Source organism: Sinohyriopsis cumingii, chromosome 1 (genome assembly GCF_028554795.1).
Source record: "Sinohyriopsis cumingii isolate HCF-2022 chromosome 1, ASM2855479v2, whole genome shotgun sequence".
Lineage (NCBI taxonomy): Eukaryota > Metazoa > Mollusca > Bivalvia > Unionida > Unionidae > Sinohyriopsis > Sinohyriopsis cumingii.
The window spans coordinates 66,310,504-66,336,266 of record NC_142961.1 but is presented as its reverse complement, the minus strand read 5'-3'; the positions used below and the strand labels follow the sequence as shown (position 1 = coordinate 66,336,266).

The 25,763-nt window shown below is 39.2% G+C and overlaps 2 protein-coding genes across 7 annotated transcripts in view; one reads left to right on the top strand and one right to left on the bottom strand.

Moving 5' to 3' along the window:
- Positions 1-3,858, bottom strand: part of LOC149807038 (nucleoprotein TPR-like) — a 293,006-nt gene extending 289,148 nt beyond the window's left edge. For all 4 annotated transcript variants that reach the window (XM_089960984.1, XM_089960994.1, XM_089961010.1 and 1 more), the window contains exon 1: positions 3,666-3,858. In XM_089960984.1, coding sequence (XP_089817110.1) covers positions 3,666-3,822 — 157 coding nt within the window. In that variant the 5' untranslated portion in view covers positions 3,823-3,858. The remainder of the gene's footprint in view (positions 1-3,665) is intronic.
- A 1,454-nt stretch (positions 3,859-5,312) lies between these two features.
- LOC149807037 (glucokinase regulatory protein-like) overlaps positions 5,313-25,763 on the top strand; it is a 64,847-nt gene continuing 44,396 nt past the window's right edge. Inside the window, exon 1 of one of the 3 annotated variants that reach the window (XM_089960963.1) lies at positions 5,313-5,406. Coding sequence is in view for 1 of the 3 variants with exons in the window: in XM_089960954.1 (XP_089817080.1) it covers positions 5,447-5,568 (122 nt within the window). In the remaining 2 variants the exon portion in view is untranslated. Of the gene's footprint in view, positions 5,569-25,763 lie in introns of all 3 variants that reach the window. The other 2 variants (XM_089960954.1, XM_089960971.1) reach the window with 2 other exon arrangements.

The window sequence follows — 25,763 nt, the reverse complement described above, 5'->3', positions numbered from 1 at the left end:
CAACAGCCATACTGTTTGTAAAAGCAGCCATTTTCATTTTAGAACCAACTTGATCTTGTGGTGAATATTGTTAAAATTTCATAGCTTCCTCTAAAAAATCTTAGGATAAATAAATAAAAAACTTGTGTAAATATACAATATATACAGGAAAATTTGGTATTCATTTCAGCTCTACTATGTCTTATAAAACAATAAAACAGAACATGATTAATATCCTGATAAAGACAGCATTTTTCTTTTGCAGTTTTCACAAAATATACAATTGATGTTGTTTCTTTAAATGCAATGAGTTCCAAACCAGGGTGTAAAATAACCAATTTTGTTGAGTTTTTATCCTACCTTAGCCTCTTACAAACCCCTTAATCCATAACACACTAAACTGAGACAACGTAGGTATCAACAGAACTCAACAAATCTGATGGTACGATGGCCGTGGTCCCTCTTATTCAAGATTGGGCCACTCTCGTATTCTAAGTTGCCTGTCTGGCCCATCCAAAAAAATAGCTGATTTTCCTGAAAAAAACCTTGTGCCCACCAACAAAAACACAGCAAATTTTATATTTAAGATTTTGAAGGACACAGGTAAATTATTAATATTAAACTTTCTAATGGGGCACCATCTGTAGGCCATTCCACCTTATGTAGATCATCTGCATAACTTTATTAACCACCTGGCCAATGAATGGGGAACAGTACTATTTCATTCTCCATATATCATTGGTTACCTATAATTAGCAATGACTTTTACAGCATGAATGTCAATCAGCTGTGTATTGACCATGCTGACTTCACAATGCATCACTGTTTAAATATACATCGAGCAGTTCCTATGCGACTGTTTTATAATTAAGGTAAGCCAGGGCATTAGCAACTGATAAAAGTCCTCGATACAATATTTTTACCCTAAAGGAACCGAGATCATCATTAGATTGGAATCCACTTAGTTCAAACATTAGGTAGCCATTAATACTCCTTATGTGTAGTATGTAATTGTATCTAACCCTCAGTATTAGCACAAGAACTAATTACAAAACTTAAAGCTACTCAGAGCTCAAAGAAAACATTTTTAGACAAAGGCCCAAGGCAGGTGACTTTAACAAAAATCACAACTCCTGACTGAAATTCCACAAGTCCAGACTTCAATTTCCATATGCTCAAAATGTTCCCGTTTTTTTAGTATTATTTGCCATTCAACATTACGATTGCTACAATTAAAAAAATTAAATAGGGGGTTTGAAGGTAATGCAATTGTCATTAGTGTTTATCACTACAATCACTAGAGACTAGATGGTCCTGGTGTTCAAACATCTCTGCTGGATTCTCTGAGCGAATCCTGATTAGAATCAAGTTGAGGTATGTTGACAGGTCTGTAGTATGTGCAAATAATTAATTACCCCCGCCATATATTTTTGCAGGCGTGCTTCATAAAGCAGAACTCCATCGAGCAGGATTTATCAACTTATTTTGTTGGACATTACTGACAGATAATAGCTTCCTAAATCAGCTTAAAAAATTAATCACACTTGAGATCTATTCTGACATATGAAATGATCATGCTTTGCTTTTTATATATACAGTAAAATCTGACTTGAAAGAAATGTTGCTGCTGTTCACAAACTTGTCAAAAATCAATAATAATTATGGCTTAAACATTCTTATTCATGAGAATGATATGTAATAACTTTTGTTCTCCTAGACATATCTAACATCTCTTACACATATCTAACATACCTATATTGGGTTGTTGCATGTCCTGATTCTACCTATGCAAATCACACAATGGACTCACCCACTGCAGTCTTCAAACACATTTAACTAGCTACTGTCAGCCAATGAAATAATATGGGAAATGGTGGCTCATACTTGACATCCTCGCCTTTTTATTGCTGGTATTTAAACTGCCCAAAGGATAGTTTCACATCAGCTCCAATCATGACTGCTTACCATTTATACATGCTACATGTAACAAACACATGCTGGACAAGCCCAATCTGAAGTGAGTGGGGGCCCTGAAGTGTCAGGCTATCAGATGCTTTTAGCAAAGCAACTGGTTTTACTGGTTAAAAAAATATCCAATGCATCTCTGACTTCATTTGTTTTCGACTTTGATATTGCAACAATAACATTTTTACAGCATTCAAAAAAGAAAACTCTAAGGCCCCTGCATATCATGATTAAATACACAGACCAATCATCAACCTGATGGTAAAACACAAACTATACAGTTGGTGAGCACTGAAGCAGAAGTGTGTGCCAATTATTAAGAATTCACCACCTGATGCAAAAACTGAAAAATCAAAAACCAATGCTAAAATCAGTTAAATAGTGATATGTACCTTGAATGAAATTAAGCTATGTAAACACTTTCTTCAAGATTAGTATCTTTTTATTTGTATCATTCAAGTCTTGACACCCTTTAACTAATTTCAACTTTCCAGGCTTCCAACCAACTGAAATTTAGGTCAATCCAAAATGAAAACTTATCCATTTACCTATGTCAGAATTTGAATTTATTTTATAAAAAAGACATCAGAGTACGTAAAGTCTGACTAAAGCAACATGACTTTAACTTGTTAGAAAACTGTAGATAAATGCTGCCAAGATTAAGACCTCATCTTTGATATTATGTTTTGGGCGCCAAGTCTGCCTAAACGACAGCACTGTTTAGTATGTTTTGATGTCGACTGACATCATAACGAAAGTCAAATTTTCAGGAATATCTCACACACTTGGCAGCCTGTATCATCACTTTTCTACAAATTAAAGTTATAATGTATTAGTCAGACTTTACTTACTTTGATGTCTTTTTCCTAATAAATTCAAATTCTCACACAAGCAAATGGACCTGTTTTCAAGTTTTGTTGGCTGGAAAGCAACGGAAGCCGGGAATGCCAAAATTAGGTTAAGATGAAATATTATTCTTTAACAAAACGAATAAAAAATATATTGTTTGTAGTGCCTATTGGAACAGTAAATAATGTTTTGTTTTGTTCAATATATCCCCACATGAGCTTACTTCGGCATACCTCAACTACCGTCTTTCAACAAATTCAAATGTAACAGAACATGAAATTGCATCGTTTTACTAGTGTCAGATTTTGATTCAACCAGGATAAAAACATAGTAAGTATATTAATTACACATAAATCTGTGGAAGATTGTCGATATGGGCTGCCAAGTGTGATATATTCTTGAAACTTTTACTACTTGTTACGATCTTAACCGGCATCTTAACACGCTACACAAGGCCGTTATTTGGGCAGTAAGACGTAGCACTAAAACATAAATAACATGTAATACGTCTTATATTATAGAACTACTGTCAAGTGTGAGATATTCCTGAAATGTGGCCTCTCGCCACCATACCAGTCGACTGGGAAACACACTACACAAAGCCGTTATTTAGGCAGTAAGACGCTGCACCCACAAATATACATATCAGGGGAGACGGCTTATAATGTACCACTAAGTTAGCGATTTTTGTGCAAATTCCACAGACTGCCTGTGATTGCTTGCATTTTTAATGGGTGCCAGTACAATATAATTGCCCTGAATCATTCAAGCCTGGAATAATTTGCAACCCTTTAAGTACTGGATGCATTCAGCGAAATATAAACAACACAATTTATAGCATCACAGTAGTCAATAATGACTATATTGTTTACCTGCATTTACTCGTGTTTTTTCGAGCTTGGCTTTGAGTTCGTCTGACTCAGACTTTTGCTTAGACAACAGGCCTTCTATCTTTTCTTTTATAATTTCTGACAAGCCTTCTATTTCAACTGAATCAAAATAATTATTCAATAATGCAACACCCGCCATTTTCAAAAGGCAAATGTGCTTTAACCGGAACTTGCACCAACGCGAAATCGAAATGAAGAAGAAATCAAAGTTAGCCAAACGCTTCATATTTATAGTCTATATGAAATAAGTATTTTACGGCCTTACAGGTTTTTATCGTCCTCACCATTAGTTCTCGTGGTTTACGATGTATAAGCTTTTTTCTAAAAATGGATTTTTGCATTGTGTTTTAATTTTCAGTTGTGAAGATTTCCTAATCTGCTTTAGCTGCATTAAATTCTTTAGTTTTACTTTTATTTCATATATCTTCCTCGATATATTCTGTTACTTGCTCTTAACTTTGTTATCTTGTGATATATATATATATATGATCCCAAGCATGTACACTGGTCTTATATATGTATATTCTGTATGTTAGAGCATAATCATGCAAAAATCTCTTGTCCTTGTATATTTATAATATGTATGCATGTTTTTTTCATATGCATTTATGTGTATGCATATGGGTTTTTTCTTAAAGATGAACGAATATATGTAACTATTTTGTATGTCTATTGGAATATATTTCTGATTGTTAATGCTCATTATTTCATTCTTTACTGTCTGTAAATGAGTTAAATATTTCACTGTATACAGTCGGCAAAATAAATGCAATGTGCTAAATCTTTTTTTGCTTTATAAACGATTTATTTAAAAAAAAAAAAAAAACTAAGGAGTTAAATATTTAATTGTTTACAGCCGCCGGTAAAATAACCTCAATGAGCTAAATCTTTCATTGTTTATAGACGATTAAAAAAGCTCTAATGAGTTAAATATTTCTTTTTTATCATGTAAATTTAAACATACTCGAATTAAAATTTTCTCATTTTGTGTATGTAATTCTATTGGGTGTGGCTTACTGACCTAGTTTATTGCAAATCGTTACAAATGTCCATTATTTGTTTAAGAAGAATGTCTAACAATTTGTTTAATCTGAGAACATATAATTATGCTTACAAAGTTAAAGACAAGCCTTCATGAATATTACTTTTAAAGACCATTGAAGACATGGACCATTCATCGGTCGAGTTGGCCAAAAACTACATTATATAACTTAGAATCTCATAAGAATTCTTTATTAACAGAAAAATGGATCTTATACAGTAGCTGTGTCCCTACTTTCCATGGCGTAGAGCGACCGATCATACACAAGTCACTCAGTATCGGATGTCATTTCATCGTAAGTTCAATTCCAGTCGAATGCCAATAAAGATGATTGTTCCTCATTTGTAGGTGAGCTAGTCGACTGGAACATTAAATTCCAAGTGCCCTGCCCAGGGACCTACAAGATGGCCATTGTGGACAATTAAATAAATGATTTACTATTTATCAGAAGACACAAGATATAAAAGCAGTCTTCTCATCCATTTTATGTTATGTAGGTTGTAAAAGTCCCCAAGGTAAAAATTGTGGGAATAAAAAGATTTGATTCATACCAGAAATTTGAAACAAATTATAACAATCTTATCTAACTGGGATACGAGATAAATTTCTCTTGACCACATACTCAGAATAAAGCCACGTTCTGACATTCTTCTCTTGCCTTGTTCATGGTGATATTCCAAGGTTTGTGTTTTTCAGTTTTAAGCAAAACATTTATAATGTCATGTATACACGCCAAACTGTGCGTGAGCAAAACTATTCAAAGGCTAATGTGACCCGCAATCGTCCATTGCTGACGTTAGCAAACTCGGGTAATTCAGGCTGCATAAATATTACTCGTATAAGGTAAGGAGCTTTATTTTCTGCAATGCCTTTGACATCAGGACCAAATCCCTTCGGGATAAAGTTAGTGTTTTTCGCGTACTTTGTACAAGTGACATATACTTATTAGAATGACTACTTTCACAATCGATAATTAGGTTCACGTAAAATGTAAGTGGTGTTTTGTGTAGTTCGTCTTATTTTGTTTATTTCTTGTGTAAATAGCGAATATGTAATGAAGCATTACTGATTTTAAAAAAATATGCGGCATTATCGTGTCTACTTAACATAACACATAAACGTGAAATGTTAAGCTAACAGCGGAGGGTGTTCGCCCCACAGTATTAATGGAAATGAGTGTAAAATTCAACCAGACTGCTGCAGTTTAATGACAACTTTGTTTTTTAAAAAATATTCAACATCTATTCACTGAATGCACGGGGCCAGCGCTGGGACACTACTCGGGGGAAACGGAAAAGTGTACTCTACAGCCATCTTGGATTGGGAAAAGAGGAAATTTATTTTGTTTAAAAAAGCCCATAAGTTTAACATTGGAGGTCTATGGGAATTTAACTTCATGGGATTTCACGTAAAAAACGTTGCGCGGATTAACATTAAGTCGTAGCACTGGAGGATTTCCCTCTGGGATCCTCGGTGTGTGTGTGTGTGTGTGTGTGTGATTTGGATTTTTATCGTAGCTTTAACAATTTTTCAGTCATATCGCTACGATGTCAGCAGTGTGGCAGTTTATAGTGATGCCTAGCACTGGGGCATCTTGTCGGAGAAATGTAGCATGATGTCCCACCCGGTCACATTATCCTGACACCAGGCAGACCAGTCCCAACACTAACCTCTTAATGCTGAGCACCAAGCGAGGCAGCTGTTAGTACCATTTTTGTAAGTCTTTGTTATGACTAGGCCAGGGATCGAACCCACGACCTCCCGCATCCGAGGCGGACGCTCTAACCACTAGGCCACCGGAACGGTTTCTCTGGGATCCTGTTGGAATTCAACATTGTTGGACAACTTGGATTATAAGCATCCACACCGACTAACGAATAGAGTCTTTCTGACCATCGGTCAAACATACTGACCAATACAAACAAAATATTTAAAAAAATTAAACATTTAAAAAAAAGATTGTAAAAAACATAGTTCAAAATAAAAAAATTTATAAAGTACTCATTTTTAAAAAATGAAAGTATTAAAATGTTTTAAAGATTTACAAGAAATTCAAAAGTAAAACAAAATTTCAGAACAATTTTTTAAAATATGTAGGATTAAAAAGTATCAAAAAGTATGCTGTTTTTAAACGTTTTAAAACATGTTAACATTAAAGCAAAAAAATTTTTTTTTACAAACTTCTACATGCACTTACTTGCAAACAAACACAAATAAAATGTTGAGGTTGGCAATGTTTAATAGTATTTTTATTTATTAAAACATTAGCGACCAGTAAATGGCCATTGGTTCACCTAGGAAAGAGCAGTTTCCTTAGTGAATGCACTTGCCGGGCCGAACTCTGCATGCCCAACATCTATTCGACCCGTGGTCCCCACCCAACGGGTTCATGAAGAGTGAGAAATTAACAAGAGCCTGGTTAGATTTAGCCTTCCAGTCTTCTGCCTTTAATAGAAGGGGTACTTAAAGTGAATGCTGCTGCTGCTGCTACCATTCCTAGAACATCAGCCATTTTTATCTTTACTGAGTTGCTGATGTTCTCTCTGTTGCTGCTGCATTTGTTGCACCTACTGCGACCTCTTCTGTGCCTTCTAGGCTTCTTTCTCTTCCAGTCTCCTCCAGTACCGCATCTGCCTTAAGTTCATTCGCCAGCTTGAAGTAAATCTCAACTTTTTAACCATCCTCATGCTGGAACACAGGTCGAGCTCCTCGACACAATCCAAAAGGTCTTTCGACCTCTACAAGTAGAGTAATGCCACGGGCGAGTTCCTCGATAGATTAATGACACGAACAATACTACTCACACTGGAACTCATCTTGACAGGATCGACAATGAATGGCAAGGCACTTCGACAGAGTTTGCCATTTGGCAATGAGCGACTATTTTAAATACGCGTACGGCGCTCTGATTAAATAATATCCGTATGAGGCCAAGTTCAATAAAGGTCCAACAGCATCACTTGACACCGAAGTTATGAATTTGAAACGCTAGACTAGAGTTATACTGCCTTAGTCTAGTCCGATAAATCACCACCACCTCCCAATCTGTGTTGATAATGATGGACGATATGTGGATCTGATGTCACTTGTTCATTAAAACGTACAATGGCCACAGGACAGGGTTGTGCTATTCCAGGTGGATTTAGAAGTCACCAAACATATGATTTGCTCCGAAAATATAATGTACATGTCAACCAAAAGAACCCTACAGCCGATGGTAGCTGTACAGCCACGAAAAATACCGGTAAGTGTATAAAGTATACACCGATATGTGCAGCTAAATCTGAATGAAGATAATTTCAGCTTTTAATGAATAGGTGATATCAGCCCTCTCTCAAAAATCAATAACATCATGTTGTTGCAATAATTGTGTTTAGTTGTGTTTTACCTGTTGCATGCAAATTTAGAATTTAGTGTACAAGGTATTGTCATTATGTCCAAACGATATAAATTAATAAAGGGTATAAGTTACCTTTCAGATAATTAGTGCTCTTAGTTGCTTTTAGCTCTACTGGCCATATACCAGAAGAGGTGATGCTATGGTCATTCGTCTGGCGTCCATCCATTAACGCAAGTTTGCTATCACTACTCAACGAAACTACTTCGAGGATTGCCATGAAACTTTGCACACACATTGATTGCATGGTCTACTAAATTCTCGTTGGTCCTAAATGAAAATTGCTATCTCGAAAATATTAGGATGGCTAGTCCTCCCGAATTGGTCACATCAGCATGCGATTTTGCCTAAAAGACTTTTCATTATGTATAAAATAATCATAAATGAAAATGGTGCCGATCTGATGTCTAGTATGGCCGCCACATCAACCATCTTGAAAATACTGTTATCACTACTCTTGAATGGAAAATGATATTGACATAGTGTTGTCACCAGAAATCTTCGTATAACATCTAGTTAGACCTAAATGAAAATTATGCCATATGATGTCTACTGCGGCTGCCACAGTGGCCAGTTGGAAAATCTTTTTATCACTACTTGTTCTGAATGATTGATAATATTAATATTAGCATGGGGTTTCACCAAAAGACGCCTAATAATGTTTTGTTGATCCTAAGTTAAAATATTTCTGATCTGATTATCCATCTTGAAAATCTTGCTTTCGCTACTCAGTTGAATAAAGGGGGCCCCGAGTGGCCGAGTGGTCTAAAGCGCTCTCCGTTACGGATTATTGCCATCTCACCTCTGTCTGCGTGGGTTCGAGTCTCAGATTCGGATAATGTGGGTATGTGAGAAAGCTTGGCAGTAGCTTCTCGTGGGTCGGTGGTTCTTTTCGGGGTTTTCCCGGGTTCTTCCTCCACCATTAATACTGGCCGCCATGTATAGCCTATCGTGTGCTGACAAATGGCGTTAAACCCTACAACAACAACAGTTGAATAAAAAGTCGTGTTGACACGTTTTCTTTTTACCAGAGTGGTTCTTAGGGTGCCCGGTTGGTCCTAAATGAAAATGACTAACCCGCAACATGGTGGCTTTCTTGAAACTATTATGTCTACTCTTCACAATTAGATGACTTAATCAACATGGGGTTTTCACCAGTACACGTCTCCTGATCCTTCGTTGACTCTAAATGATAATGGCGCCAGTCGTACATCCGAATGGTTATTTTGAAAACCATGTCACTACTCCCTCTGAGTAGATGATAATTATGATATGGGGTTTTCACCAAAAGACTTAAATGGATGTCTGTTTTGTCACGTATGACAATGTTGCCTATCTGGCATCCAGTGTGTACACCTCAGCAGCAAATTTGAAAAACCCTGTAATCTCTACATAATATCAAAGATGGTTTCAGCACTCAGCAGTTAATAGGAAGAAATCGTCTTGTCTTGAATTCCAGGAAATTCATTTCGGCCAGCAGAACGTTGGTAGTTTTTTTTTAAGTTAATGGTGGTATTAAAGTATTTTGTTTTGGACAATGCTTCGAAAGAATCACATTTGAATTTGTTTAGAGCTGTAATAAAAAAAATGCCTTTCGAGGGCCCAATTGGAAACACCAAGTAGAGAGATTTTCAGAGCAAGTGGTCTGTATTAACCGCTTTTGCTGCTCGTTCTCCAACCCTCTTCGAAGCTTTCTGGTCCGCGGTGACTACTTGTGGCTGAAGTCCAAACGTCATTTTTTCCCACTTTCCTCGCTGTTTCTACTCTTTGGCTCCGAACGGCGAGTAGATCGACCGTTGATTGCGGCAGCTTAATACTTAGAGAGAGCTGGTCTATTTTATATGCAGTGTTACCGATTTGTAACATGATAACCGTGTAAGAAAGTAGAGTACGATGGATTAAATTTCGAAGGAATAGGTGCACCAACTCCAACCAACCATTCATGCCCGAAAAATGCTCCACTTGTATACGAATACGTGACAAAGCCAGACTACACTCTACTGCAACTCAAAATGATATAATGAAGAAACCGTTAATTGCCGATCATCCTTTAAAGAAACAATGAAGACGTACCGCAGTATGGAATCCACGCTAGACAAACTCGATTAAGTTTACAGCAACTCATCTACTCTTTTAACTAGAACCTTATTTAGATCATAATAAGGAATGAACTAGATAATTTGTGAGTTGTCTCATCGCTAAAATATCAACCGGCTGCACAAACAAAAGCTTCCAACACATTCGTTGCGAATAAGTCTGCAAAGCAAGACATAGTAGAACGGAGCAAAGTGAAGAACGCCATGCTTTGGTGCTATGCAATGTGGGCAATGTCAGACAAAGTTTTGGCACGAACTTGGTGGTGCAGATGATCCGCGTATAAAAGACATATCCGCCTCTGGCGAATTTGTTGCTAAGCAGGCATCATCTGAAGATATTGAAGCAAATGCAAGACGATGTGGACTACTTATGTCAAAAGGTATAGTGAGTTTTGGTAAAGGATACTTAATGAAGCCGAGAAAGGGAAACATAGGTGAACGATGTAGCATATGCAAAATTAATGGCTGTATTGTATCTACAACTGTAGAAGGGAATAGCGATAAGACAAAATGGAATTTTTTGATTGTACAAGAGTAATACCTTTTTGTTATAACAGATAGTATCTAATAAATTCAATGGTAAGTTCCTGTAAAACAGTGGTATTCCCATTTAAAATTTTGGGAGTAAGGGAAAGCAAAATGCCCCCAAACCGTTAACTTTTCCCACCAAAAATAAAGGGAATTTAAACTCTTCTAGGAAAGATCCTAGTAATGATGTGATAAAGAAGTCTTGATATTAGTACTATTAGGCTGTACAGAATACGAGACTCACTCTATAAGCTAGATCGTAATTTACAACAACTGCCAAAGGAAACGCAGAGCCATCCATTTATTCCAGCAATTATAGATGAGTTTGCCAGTGAAGAAGCTTAACAGTTCACTGTGGACAATGCCCTTTATAAAATTCTAAAAGAAACAGTAAGGTTCGAAAGAGTGATACACAAACTGGAGTCACTAAGTGTTGTTGCTATCAGCACAAAAAGTGTAAGGTCAGCCATTACTACAATAGTCGCGAAGAGATTGCTGATCGCCTCTGCGAACTTGTCTTTTCGAGCTGGAAACATTAGTCCAGACATTATTAAAGAGTTTAGCATTATCGCCTAATGGCTGCCAGAGTACATCATGGAACGAAACACGTTCAAGGAGCTAACGGAATAACATCAGGATTCCTATCACATACACATTTGAAATATGTCAGTAGCAACTGTGGACTAAATCTGCAAATAGTGTATTTTGATACAAGAACAAATTATATATATATATATATATATATATATATATATATATATATATATATATATATATATATATATATATATATATATATATATATATATATATATATATATAATTTGTATATATATATATACACATATATATATATATATATATATATATATATATATATATATATATACACACACACACACACACATATATATTTATATGGTTTCCATATGTATGACCAAAAATGTAAGTGTACGTATGAGTATACGAAGGTAACATTGTGTATGCGAGTGTGAGCAGATATAACGACAGTTCTATTAGTTCGTTAAAATATTCTTCTGCCGCTGGGTAGCTTTGCCTTGTAATTATATCAGCAATTCATCAATGATGTCGTCATACCGATTTGACAGCTCATTCCGCTAATCCAGCAGGTAGTCAATTGAGTCGTCAAACTATCCTTGTATCTCTCTATATGCTAGTGTTTTATACAGTTTTATCCATCGTTTGCATTCATTAGAGACAGTGTGACATTGTTGTGATTTATGCCGTACATATGGTAGTTTTCACTTTCGCAGTATATCCATTCCATGACGAAACATCTTCGAGAAATAATGTCTCTCCACAGACATTGTGGGGTGAATGAGTTTTCTATCTTTCCAGTACACTTTGTTTCAATCCCATGGCCTTACACCGCTCTTTTTTATCCTGATTCAAAATGGAGTAAATCTTTGGTTGCAGCCGAATAACTCAACAATATGAGTTCCAGCGTATTCGTCCTTCGTCTTGTCAAGAACTGGTTTGTTTGAGATGTTATACAGTGATGATCGTCTGGGTATTTACTGCTTGATTGGCCTTATCAGCTAATAAAAATTTTCAGTTTCCATCTGAACACGAAGACTATCGGTGCCTGTTTATAAAAGATGACACAGATCACCGTGCTTGGCTTTCAATGTATTGTAGTCAAAGTCGTGTATCGGGTGATTGTTGAGATAGAGAACTAGTTTACCAAAGTAGACATGACGGTTCGCTTTCACTGGTGTGTAGTCCAGCAAGATTTTTCCTGAGTAAAGCGGCCGTTGAAAAGGCAGGCCTGGCAATTAACTTGTATAGCTTATCTTTTGCATCGTCGTTTCGGCGGACACCAGATTAAAATCTGTACGCTTTCGCAGATTCTCTATGGCTTTCCCAAATACAGAGTCATTGGTGAGTTTGAACAGGTAGTCCTTTTCGAAGTGGCTTGTTACATTATGCAGGAGTTTGATATTCTTGCTAATATATTGCTCTATCCATGGATTCTGATCAAACCGTATGGCTCTGCATATTTTTCGAAATTACATTCCCATAGAAAGATCTAATTACAAGTTTCAGTAGAACATACTTTTCTTTGTCATGTACAACTCTTTGAAACTAGCTAGACCCAATTCTATGATTTTCTAAAAAGTCACGCTGTACACTGATATCCAATCTTTTGATACAGAAATGACCCCAGATGCATGCTGATAGGCATTGTGTGAAGAATGCAACGTTCTGGAACTCAAAATCAGCATCAAGAAGGAAGCCTTTCTGTCATCTGCGGCATGTGAAAACACACTATTGTGAAAATCAGTTTCGTCACAATGTTCAACCCACAGCAGTGAATGGGGTCACCCTAGGGACAATGGGAATTATCATTAAAAACACCCTTGGATCACTCTGGGGACTATGTAAATTTAACATTAACCACCCTGGGTCACTCTAGGGACAATGGAAATTTAACATGGGCAAAAAACCCTGGGTCACTCTGGGGACAAGGGAATTTAACATTGGAGAAAGGAAAACAAATGTCTAGGGACATTCTAGGGACAAAGGCATTCGAACAATGGAAATTTAACATGGGAGATATTGCTGGGTCACTCTAGGGACAATGGGAATTGAACATGGGGAATAGAGTTTGGGCCTGCCTAGGGACAAGGGGAATTGAACAAGGGATTTTTTTTTTTTAAAAAAAAAAATTAAAAAAGGGGTAGGCAATGGAAAGTCAATCTCTTTTCGAGAAATGTGGGTGGCCCTGAAAAGGGTCTTTGGTTTCATCAGCATCTTTTTCTTTTATTTCCTCCACTTCTGTAGCCATCTTCTAACTTTTGCCATCATTCCTTTCTTCTTCTTTTCTGTTTCCGGTATCCAGTCCGGGTGACCCATGGCTCGGAACTTCTGTTGGATTTTTATCCAGTTAGCGTTCAGTTTCTCTAGTTCCTCCTTTTTCTTTCTATTTTCTTCTTCTTTTCTATATTTTGCCCGCCTGTCCTTTATTTTCTCCACTTCTTCATCTATCACCTTTCTCATCTTTTCTTCCCCTTTTATCAATCTTTCAACACTCCTTTTGACAAAGGGCCACTCTGACCTTTTTTATATCTCTTCCAAAAACCTTCTTACTTCTTCTACCTTCTCCAGGGCCTCTTTTAATGTTCCCACTCTGACATAAGGGGGATTTATTAGCCCTCTCAGTCTCTTCACTTCTTCTTCAATTAATCCTTCTATCATCTCCCTGGCTAATTTTAGTTCGTTCACATAGTGCACACTGGTTCTTAACCTCCAATCTCTTTCAATCCTTTCAACTCCATATACACCATCCACCATCCAAAAACATGCCTTAAATCATTGAACAGTTGGGACACTTCCATCTTCTTTTTTATTCTTTGTAGAATGGTTTGAACATCAAACCTTGTGGGTTCTTATAGTGAAAGCGCGGACGTGAAGGAAAACATCCCCAACTTTTCTCATTTCATATAATATACTATCCACATAAGTGAAGCAACATTTAACAAACCCCAAATCTACTATTTACACACGCAAATCATTAAAACTAAATCCATAATCTACTATCCACACAATCGTACGTGAGCGGTTACAAAACCCAAACTATACTCTCCACATACGCTAAGAAACAATAAACAAATCCATAATCTACTATCCACACGATCGTACGTGAGCGGTTACAAACACAAACACAAACACACAAACACATACACTCACACTATGAAAAAAGAGTCAGTGTTTATATTCACACTACTCTACATACACACATTGGCAAATCAATTGTTATTTCTTTTCTAGAGTATTGGGTAGCCCTGAAAAGGGTTGTTGGTTTTTAACTCCAGATGCACCTATCTAATGCTGGCACCTTCCTGGCCTGGCGCCACACACACATCTTCTTCCCCAGTCTCTTTTCACTCTTTTTTGGGGAAGAGCAGAGGCGGGATATGTGGCTTCAGAATCCCAATTTTCTGTCTCTGGGATTCTGAAATTTCTTCTCTCCTTGTCTTCCTCTTCTTTTTTTCTTCTTTCCTCCTCCTCTCTCATCCTTCCCTCTTCGACAATGGCCTCCGCGGCCAGTTCATTCAACAGGCGCCTGACATATTCCAGGTGCATCTGGAGTTCTAGAAGCTTTACAATTCTGGTATTCATTCTCTTCATCAATCAACAAGGGTAGCTAGACTGCCCAGTGAGTTTCAATTTATACTGAAAGCGCGGACGTGAAGGAAAACATCCCCCTAAAAACATAAAATTAATCTTACCTAGATCATGACCAAAACAACGCGCGGACCTAAAAGAAACACTCACTTTTTTATACTACCCATTACTATTCTAAAAAAAATTTCATTAATCACTTCAATATACTATCCACATACGCAAAGAAATCCAATCAAACCCCCAAATCTACTCTCCCCACACCTCAAACAGCCAAAAACATAATCTTAATCTACTATCCACACCAACGTACGTGAGCACTTACAAACACACAATCCTATACACAAACACATACCCTCTCATTATAAAAAAATGAGTCAGTGTTTATATTCACACTACTCTACCTACACACATTGGCAAATCGATTGTTATTTCTTTTCTAGAGTATTGGGGTAGCCCTGAAAAGGGCTGTTTTTTGGGGTTTTTTGTTTGCTATGGCAATCTTTTAGTTTCTAAGAATGCGACGTCCTCTGAGGATAGACTTTCTGACGATAGGTCTGCTTCTTCGGAAAGAGAAGAAGAACTCTTTGGTGTCGATACGACAATCGACAAAGCCTCTCTCAGGTTCAGGTTCCTGCTGCTGCTGCTGTTGCTGCTGTTGTTGTTGTTGCTGTTGCTGCTGTCTCTGAAGTCTGTACTTCTCTGTCCATTCTTCTTTCTCCCTGTTCACTTCTTCTCTGAAGAGCTCTTCTATCAGGTTTTCAGTGACTTTTAGCATTCTCACATTCTCTATCTCTTCTGGCTTCGGTATCAGACTGTGTCTGACCCTATGCAAATTCACGTAGGCTTCGTTTAGCTTAGCTAGTTTGGAGTACATCTTCGTAGGAGGATGAGTCGACAATGGATGGTTAGACTGGAAACTACCCCGGTTCTTAAAGTCAAAGCGCGGACGTGAAGGAAAACATCCCTCTACGGTTTTCGAGCCGCAACGTTCAATGAGCGTCATGAGAGGGATAGTAAGAAGTCAAAGAGCATGAATCAACATTCTTATAGCCAAACAAAAGACAAAGGCATTTTTTTCAAAACACAACATTTTTTATTCAAAATCACTTAACACTAATCAACAACTCTAACATTTTTAACAATAATCCAACAATATAACATCAAACATTTTTTTCAAATCACAAATATTTTTTTCAATTCACACTATACTTTAAACAGGGTTGACAACGTTGTGAATGAAATTGTGATTTCCACTGTTGGAAGTCATTAGGCCATTGATGGACACTACGTTTCCTAGCTTGAGACAAAAGATAAGCATAATGGTCACAAAACCATTGATCTACTTTCACATCGTTTCTTGAAGAAGAACGAGGATCAAAATGAGTCACTAAATGTTCTAAGGAATAGCCCAGGCTGCGATGATGCAGAAAATACACACAGTACTGTCCACACACCAAGGAATCTGTGCCTTGTAATTTTACATTATTGAATCGGGTGGTCTGAGCATTTCTTCTCATAAAGTCAATGATATCGTCTTCCAAAGGGGGCAATCCGTACGAATCAAAATATTCCACACATCCTTCTTGAGGAAAGTAGACGGCTACCCAGTGGGTTCCTGGGAGATGACTGTCGTCCGTGTTGATGACATAAGCTAGATGGTCTTGAGGTTTGCGATGATGGAGTTCATCTTTAGCACAGACGACAGGATTCCAAGAAGCCGTGTACGAACTGTGGTTCAAAAGGTAATAAAGTTCCCAGGTATCCATGTTTTTTTTTTCTTCTTCACAGGTAATAATAAGTCATCAATTCGATCCTGACTTTTTGCTTGAAAATGTCTGACAAATAACCGTTTCTTCGTTTCGTCTCCCCACTCTGATTCAGGACAGCTTCGATACGATGAATCTCTTGAGTGGTTAATGGTGGACAAGAATGTTCACGCAAGTCTTTATACCACTGATGCAACACGACTTCGTCCGAGATGAGACTCCAAGCTTCGTCCAGATACTCATCCAATTTTTCTTCTTGACTCAGCATCAGGCATTTATCTTGTTGAATTTGACTGGGATGATCGTTTTGACATCCATAGCACTCTTTCTTGATCAATTCCGTCATTCTTTCGACCAAGTGTTTGGCAAAACAGGAGACCAAATGGGCTTCTTGTTCTGGCCATCTTGACTTCATCAAAACTTCATCGTCTTTGTCTTGGGATTCTCCTTCTACGGTCTCCTCGCATTCCATCTCCAAAGTTTCTCCACTAGGTAAAGAGGGATAACAGTCTTCCATGGCTTCTAATAGTCTAGAATGACTTCTCTCAAACTGTTGATTTCTATGGTATTGTCGAATTCGGCATACAGGAGGACGTTCACCGTCTCTGTTAGATTTGTAGTAAACTGAATTTCCACACGAATCTGGCCAGATTTTATAGGGTGGAAATGTCCCTCGTCGCTGCCTTGGTCTGGAGTGAAATCGAAAGCCCACAAAGCGTAGCCTCCTGCGTAATCCTCGTACGTAATGCCGTGACTGGTGTTGGTTCCTAACTGACCAGTGGCTTCATACAGGGACAAGTACGACCTCAAGTAATTCTTCTTGTCAAAGTTAGGTTCGAAAGGTCGGGTACACAAGGTCTTGCCATCGCGACTGACTTCGATCTTGGACACGTCAAAGTGTTTAAAGTGGAAAGGATTTTTAGCCAAAGCTCCGTTGAAGGCTGCATTCTCGACGATACCAAGGATCAAACGTTTGGGTAACTGTCCTTGGAACAGATGATCTTCGATCATGGATCGCAGCCCCCTAGGAATGGTGCAGGTTTTCACTTCCACGCGTCGTATGGGATACTTGGCGATCGTTCTGCTCAACGTCTGACTGATGTCGTTACCCACTTTAGGTAACACTTCCACGCGTCGTACGTAGAGCCTGGCTTCCTCGATGACAGTTTTGCAAGCACTAGTACCTATCAAATGGAAAGCGGTACTACTACGTTTCAGTCTCAGGCGGAGATTCACTCCGTTCAGCAAATACTTTTCTTGTAACCACATGTCCAAATGCAAACGATCCATCAGTTCTAAACTATCTCCACTTTTGATTCTGTCTCTTCGTTCTACAAATCCCGCATTGTGTTCTTTGGTCGTATTTATTTCGATTTCTTCAAATTGGCCTGCATCGTCAGCTTCCAATACCACACAGGCATTGAGATGAGTGTTCTTGGCGTCTATTCCGTACGTCAAGAGATTTTCCAGGTACGCTCGATAAGGGTAAGTATCCATGCTGCTGCTGACCAGTTTGTTGTTCAAGTACAAGTCCACTCCGCTAAACAAGGAATGCATGAAATTGTTGACGGGAGCTATTACCTCATCGCCATCTAGGGGTGAATTGTCCTCATCCACAACTTTGACTTTCAGGTACAAGTAACTGCTATTCAGATCGATGTAATCTTCGGGCTGTCCTTTGATTTCAAACTCGATGGGAGCTGAGGCTGTCAAAGAGGAGACGGGGTGAAATTCCACCCACTGGGATTCTTGCATGGTCATCATGGTGGGGGGCATGGCAAACAGATCCAGTTCCGACTTGGAACAAGCGCAAGATTCTCGGTGCATCATTTTGTTCTTTCTCAATAATCGAAAACGTCTAAGTCTCGAACGGTTCTTCTTTTCTTTGTCTTTCTAGCTTTAGACGTGTGAAGTCTGGTGAAAGGGTGTTTTCTTCGTCGTCTCTTTCTGCCTTGTCCTTGCTGAATGCCTGACTCGGTAGCGTGCAGGGCATTTATAGGTGTTTCTCGTCGGACCAAAAGGTCTTTTACACTGGAACGCGTCGCCACTGATTGTCTTTACGTCGTATCAGTTTGAGGACAGGCATGACACGTCGTGCAGGGGTACGTAACGGACTAAATCGAGCCAGTTCTTGCTTGGACAAATCCAGTAAACTTTGTAACATGCCCGATCTTTCTTGAACTTTGATTTTGTGAGAAGGTACTTTGTGAGCAGCAGCCACTGCCACTAAATTGGAGGATCCTGCCACTGGGGAAGTTCTTTTTGGGGTCATCAACGGAGAAGTTCTTGGTGTGATCAACGTCTCCAAGTACTCTTCAGTTCTTGGTGTCATCAACGGAGAAGTGAATGAACTTGAGGCTGCCGGAGACGCAGTCACCACCGTGGCAGGTCGTGGTTTGCGAGTGTAAAGTTGCGTCCAGGTCGAAGTGCCTCTCTTGCGACTAGTTTTCTTCTGTGGACTTTTCTTTTTCTGGGGGCTTCTTTTCTTTTTCCTGGTGTTTTTCTTCTTCTTGGAGCTTCGTTTGACTTTTTTCTTGGGGAGAAGTTTGGGGGCATTAGGATCCCATCTTAAGAGAGAGCGAATGATGACCCCTCCTAGAGTACCGCTCCCTCCAGGTTTCATAATGATTTGTTTTTTGGTTTGAGTGTCGATGCGGAGATCGGCCAGTTCGGTCAAAGAGACTTTGTTTCGATCAAAAAAGCGTTTGGTTTGATGAGGAATCTGAATGATTCCTTGGAGTAATTGACGTGCCGTCACCGTGAACCATCGTAAGACTTCTTTGAGACTAGCTTCTAAGACACAAGCTCGTGTTTGTGGATTTTTTTCTCGACTGATGCCATACAAGGCACGAATCAATTTGACGGGAAGATGCGACTGAAGGGACGTCATGTTCGAAATGTGTGTGAGACAGACGAAAAGGGCCTGAGGTTTTTATAGATTCTTTTGTGGAATGAAGTTAAGTCGAGGACGGAGACGTGTACAGGACAGGCCGTCCGTCTTGGCCCCAGTGGTGAAACAAGTGGGTACGAAATCGCAAATCCTCGGGGGTCGTAGGTTTCAAATCGACGAGTAAATAGGCGTGTGGAGTTTGAGTGGCATCGTCGTACGCCTGAGTCAGCCAAGGTGTCCCTAACTGTTTGGCTTAGACTTGCACTTGCGATTTATCTCGAGGGCTTTTAAACAAGACCACATAATGCGCATTGAGACTGATGGTGCGATGGGCTTTACTTTGTTGAAACAAATTTTGGCTGATGTAAACGACACTGGCATTACGGTGATGCCCTTTGCGCGTGAACCACAGTTTAATTTCTTCTTCGTCTTCTCCTAACATGTCGTCAAAAATGACCAAATGGGTTTGACGAGAGTCAGAGACGATGCCGTCGTCTTCTTTAGGAATGCCTTCCACAAACACGATGTAATCGCCTTGACTTTCTCGCAAGAGGCTGTACGCCGATTGCCACTCTTTGTAACACCACACGATCCGCTGAGGTGGTCGATCGATCAAATGATGTTTATGTTCGATCAAACGTTTGACGAATTCGGTTTTGCCTGAACCGCTAGGTCCGACAATGAGCATGTTAAAGGGATGACGAAGATACAAAGCCTCCCAACTGGTACGATCTAAGTGTTCGTCGATGACTTTGACAGTGGAGGAAGAGGGAGCAGAGACAGCAGAGGTAGCCATAGTGTGAGGAATGTCACTTGTGACACAAAAACAAACAAGACGAGAGTTTATATACTTTTCTTCAGAACACGTTTATTGAATGTTTTAAACATGAATTCGAAAGACAAAAAATACATAAAAGCCAAAGGCTTAAGTACAACGATAAAAGACACATGATAACCATCAACGTGGAATAAACACAAGTGTCTGTACAACATGTTTTAGGTAATGTTCTGACCAGTTCTATAGGGGGTAAGGTCACACAAGTGTCCTCCCGAAAGGGTCTTTCAGGGATGTCCACGACAGTCCTGTCCTGGGTGACGGGCTCTTCTGGTACTGTCACTAACACAGGTTGAAAAGTCGCAAGGCTCACAATCGCATTCCACTTCAGAAGCCCCACACTTGAATTGTGCCTTTCTAAACTTGTTTTGTGTTACTCTGAAAGTATTCATCTTGTTCACTTGGTCTTGGTAGTCACAATGAACTATCGATCTTGCCTAGGGTTCCTTTTTATATACAGACCAATACCGACGTGTCCATACGGTAAGGTGAAATGATTGGGAAGTCGCGCTCGCTTCTGGTACACGATTTGATAGACTTTTTCCAAGGGTCGACTGACGATGTGGTGAGTGGGTAAACGTACAATGTTGTTCGGTTGATAGGTGGTCACTTTAAAGTGTTCATCCTCTCCGGATTGCAAGGCTTCTTTCAATACCCCAAAGTTGACCACACGACTGGTACGATAATTCAGAGTCAATCCTTTCACTTTGCACGTCGTGTGCACTTCTCCTTGTGGGTCCCAGTATTCGTAGCCGTAATTTTTTGGACCGCCACTGACGAAACTTAGAATCTTGTCGTCAGGATGCTCGTCTCTCCGGGCTCCTAAACGGTCTCCTTCGATGTCAGGGTGCTGTTGACTCGGGTGATGGATGTAAATGCAACTGTCCGTGTCAAAGTACAGGACATGTTCCTCAAACAGTTCTAAAGCTTCGTACAATTTTAAGCGAGCATGAGCTGTCACGTAAGCCGCAATGATGACATTTCCAAAGGGGTCGTCTTGTACAAAGTCCAGATATTCTTCGTAATTGACCAAGATCAAATCCTCACGAACGACGTCCACGTGTTTCATGTATTTGGTTTTGTCGTGAATCATCTGAAAGTAGCGGGAAGGTTCTGTCAAATATTCCGTCTTGGGTAAACACGGTCGTTGTGCCATTTTACCCCACAAGCAATTTAACATCACTTTGGCAAACGATCGCCTGCCTTCGTTTTTCTCGATGTGGTCTAAAGAGATGCCTTCTTGTTCATAGTATTTCTCTTTGAATGTCTTTTCGTCTTCGAAAGTGTGACACCAGGACGGATAGCCGCTGGCTTCTTGTTTCAGTTTTAAAAAGGCATCCACGTAGTCGGCGAAAATGCCTTTCTGACTGGGTCACCCTTGTGGTATTGTTGTGTCTTGGGAAAGTGACAAATTTCGTACACTTCTAACAGTTGGTATCCCATGTCCAGAGCTTTGAACAATTCTACGCTGACCCACGTCCCCGTCCAGGCCCGTTCTTCCTGGGTGTGCTGACAAGGTTGGTCTTGGTTGCACGTTTCGGCACAAGTACGGCACAAAGGAAACATCAGTTTACCTTGGCAATGGTGAGGTAGCACGGGATGGTATAGGTTCGTGGGAGGCAAAACTTTACACTTGATCAAGCCTTCGTATTGTCGAATGTTTTTCAGATCGATGTGTTCCGTCAGCAATTACGGGTGCCCTACAGGAAAGTGACAATATTTGCACACGTAGGGATACAGCGAACACACGTCCAAGTATTTGATTTCTTCTCCTTTCTCTTCGTCGGCTTGGTACAGCAAACAGGTGGCATTGGTCCTTCCTCCGTACAAACTATCCCTCGGGTTCAGCTGGTCCATGAACTGGTAACTTTCCACGAGGTGTTTAAATTCGGGATCGGTTTTCATACGGTGATCGTACTCGTGTTCCCACATTTCCACCACTTGGTATCCTTCCTGTTCCAACTTTAGGCGTCGCTGACAAGTGGCCTGGTACAGGTCTTCCATGGTTCGTTGTAAAAACTGATTTTTAGTGCCACGGTCAGGATAACAGACGGGACATCCGTGAAATAAGCAACCGTTAAACTCGTACACGATCTTGGGGTTTTCTAAGTCCCAACCATCGACCGAATACGTTCCGATGGTTTTTTCACCCCCTCCGTTGCGGGCATGCTGAATCCACTTGTCTTCCTTGTCGCACAAGTAATGTAACCAACGTAGGGCTTTGACCGAGTATTGACGTTTGACAAAGTTGGTCGTTTGAGGATTGATGACAGCCACGGTGTTTTCAGGCATGAATCGTTGGCGGTACACTAAGGAACACGCTTTGGCAATGGTACAAACTTCTTTCAGGTGGCGCTATACAGTTTCGCATTTTGCATAGGGTTAGGAATTTAAAGAAAAAGAATGTCCCCGGCTTTCCTCACTGGTTATACTGGCTATTTAAAAAAGACCTTGTATATCTTAGGTATAATGCAAAGAACCTTTAATTCCCTTTAATTTGGTGTATGATTGATGGGTGTACTATGGGTTATAGAGTATACAGCTTGGCCTTACTTCAAATGTGCACCTTTCAAAAAAGTGCTAGCTCTACTTGGTCATTTTCACTTCCTGAACTTCAGAGGTCAATTGTATAAAAAAGAGCCGATAACTTTTTTTACATTTTATATATTTGGTAATTCATTCATTGCACTTTCAGAAGCTGGTATTGTCTAGTCTGGCAAAATTCATTTTCCCTATTTTAATAGCTGCTATGTATAATGTACTTTAGACTAATTCAGACTGATTTTTTAACACAAGGGAGCAGTCATTTTAGTTAGCAGTGTGCTTAAATCATGTAAAATTTCCAAAAGTACAATATCCAAAAGAAATATCATCCACATTACATTAATGTAGCATAGAGGTATGCAAACATTCTCTCCACTGTGCATGTTTTAAATGCGAACTACTTCACCTTACATACGTCACTCTCTCAAAAGTACATATTATCTGGTGAGCGCCACCATAAAGAAGATGTAGGTATTATTTTTGTATGATTTAATTATGTTTATATGGCTGAAACATTTAAGTCGCAAGCATCAAAACAATCCTTATGAATAATTCTCCTGCATTTTTCCCCACAGAACAGTATTTATGAGTGTCAGAGTCTCTAACAAGTCCAGCCTCCCCCCCCCCATGATAAAAGTGAGCTATTTTAAGAATGCACATTACATTTTGTAAACATAGCAACCAATGTTATGCTGAATGACAGGAACATGAAACTAGACAGAATTATTTCTGAGATATCAACAATGAATTTTACAATTAGAAAAGGGAGGTAACTCATCAGCTTCATAAAGGTCAAAGGTCAAAGTGTAAAATATTTGCCTATTGTTTAATATGGAAGAAGCAAATTCACTTTCTCTTCATTTATTTTTTTATTTCATTGCAAATAAATGAAAAGAAACATTTTCAACATATATTTCTGTCCCTTATTGCAACAGTTTTAAATTTAAGTTGACTCTATTCCTATATTCTAAGTCTTCTAATTTCCCCATAATTAAGGTCACTACTCACACAAACATACCTCATGGCAAATTATGTAAGCAAGAGAAAAATGACCATAATTAGCTTATTTTCATGCTTAAATGCAATATGAATGTACCATTTTATTCAGAACATCATACATAATTATATGAAAATAAAAAAAAATAATTGCAAACATTTTTTTATTTTCTTTAAGGTGGCGCTATACAGTTTCGCATTTTGCATAGGGTTAGGAATTTAAAGAAAAAGAATGTCCCCGGCTTTCCTCACTGGTTATACTGGCTATTTAAAAAAGACCTTGTATATCTTAGGTATAATGCAAAGAACCTTTAATTCCCTTTAATTTGGTGTATGATTGATGGGTGTACTATGGGTTATAGAGTATACAGCTTGGCCTTACTTCAAATGTGCACCTTTCAAAAAAGTGCTAGCTCTACTTGGTCATTTTCACTTCCTGAACTTCAGAGGTCAATTGTATAAAAAAGAGCCGATAACTTTTTTTACATTTTATATATGTGGTAATTCATTCATTGCACTTTCAGAAGCTGGTATTGTCTAGTCTGGCAAAATTCATTTTCCCTATTTTAATAGCTGCTATGTATAACGTACTTTAGACTAATTCAGACTGATTTTTTAACACAAGGGAGCAGTCATTTAGTTAGCAGTGTGCTTAAATCATGTAAAATTTCCAAAAGTACAATATCCAAAAGAAATATCATCCACATTACATTAATGTAGCATAGAGGTATGCAAACATTCTCTCCACTGTGCATGTTTTAAATGCGAACTACTTCACCTTACATACGTCACTCTCTCAAAAGTACATATTATCTGGTGAGCGCCACCTCAAAGGATCGACCTCTCCGTGTTCCATGAACAGTTCTCGAAATTTTTCCACAGCAGCGTCGTAAAATGTCCACGTCGGAACGACAATACTTTAACATTTCTTCCTGAAAGTCGAAAGGGTCGGAGGCGTGAGCCTGGTACCAAGCGTAGAAAGCTTCTCGTTGTTCGGTACGCATGTTTTCAGGGTCGTAATAGTGAGCCTCAGGTAAATAAGGTAGAACAGCGTGTTGATTGGCTTCCGTATTGAAAAAGTGTGGAAAGTACCCTTTAGCCATTTCTGTTATTCCAAACGTTTCAGGCATTCGACTCAAAGGCATGGCCAAATAGCTCATCGAATCTTTAAACTGTACTTGTCCCACTTGCATGAAAATGATTTTGGCTCCGTTCAAAGTGACTTTAGGACGCTCGGTGCCATGTTCCGTATAATACCTCAAAAGAAACTGTCCATCGTATCCGGAGAAATTGTGAGCCATCACTGTGGCATGACGATGACAATCTCCGTAACGTTCGATGTCCTCTTGGCTCCACGTCTTGTCGATGGGGTCTAAGACCCATTGTGCAAAATCGGCTAACGTGTTCGGTCCTCGAAAGATTTTTTCACGCCCTCCGGGAATCTTACTGCAGTGAGGGCAATGACTGAAGATAGGTTCTTGAATGCACCTCTCGCACGCTCGATGAGCCACGCAGAAATTAGGAATGTGAATGCCGGTCTCTTGCATGCATTCGAAATCGAAAAAGATGAAATTGCCTTTCTTCTTGTGACCGTCCTCTTTCTCTTGTGGGGGTTGGTATTTTTGCACGTAGCATTCGTGTTTCAAGTCCACGATGTGGTGACAAATGTGACATTTTTTTTTTCCTGAACATACGTGTGTCTGGGTACTGTTGGCACGTAGGCCTTGTCCACACGTAGGGCACAATCTCAGCAGTTGACAAGTACATTTCTGCTCTGAACCTTGCGTCTTCAGATGTTGTTGGTAACAGGCAGGGCTGACAAACGTGCGCAGACAAG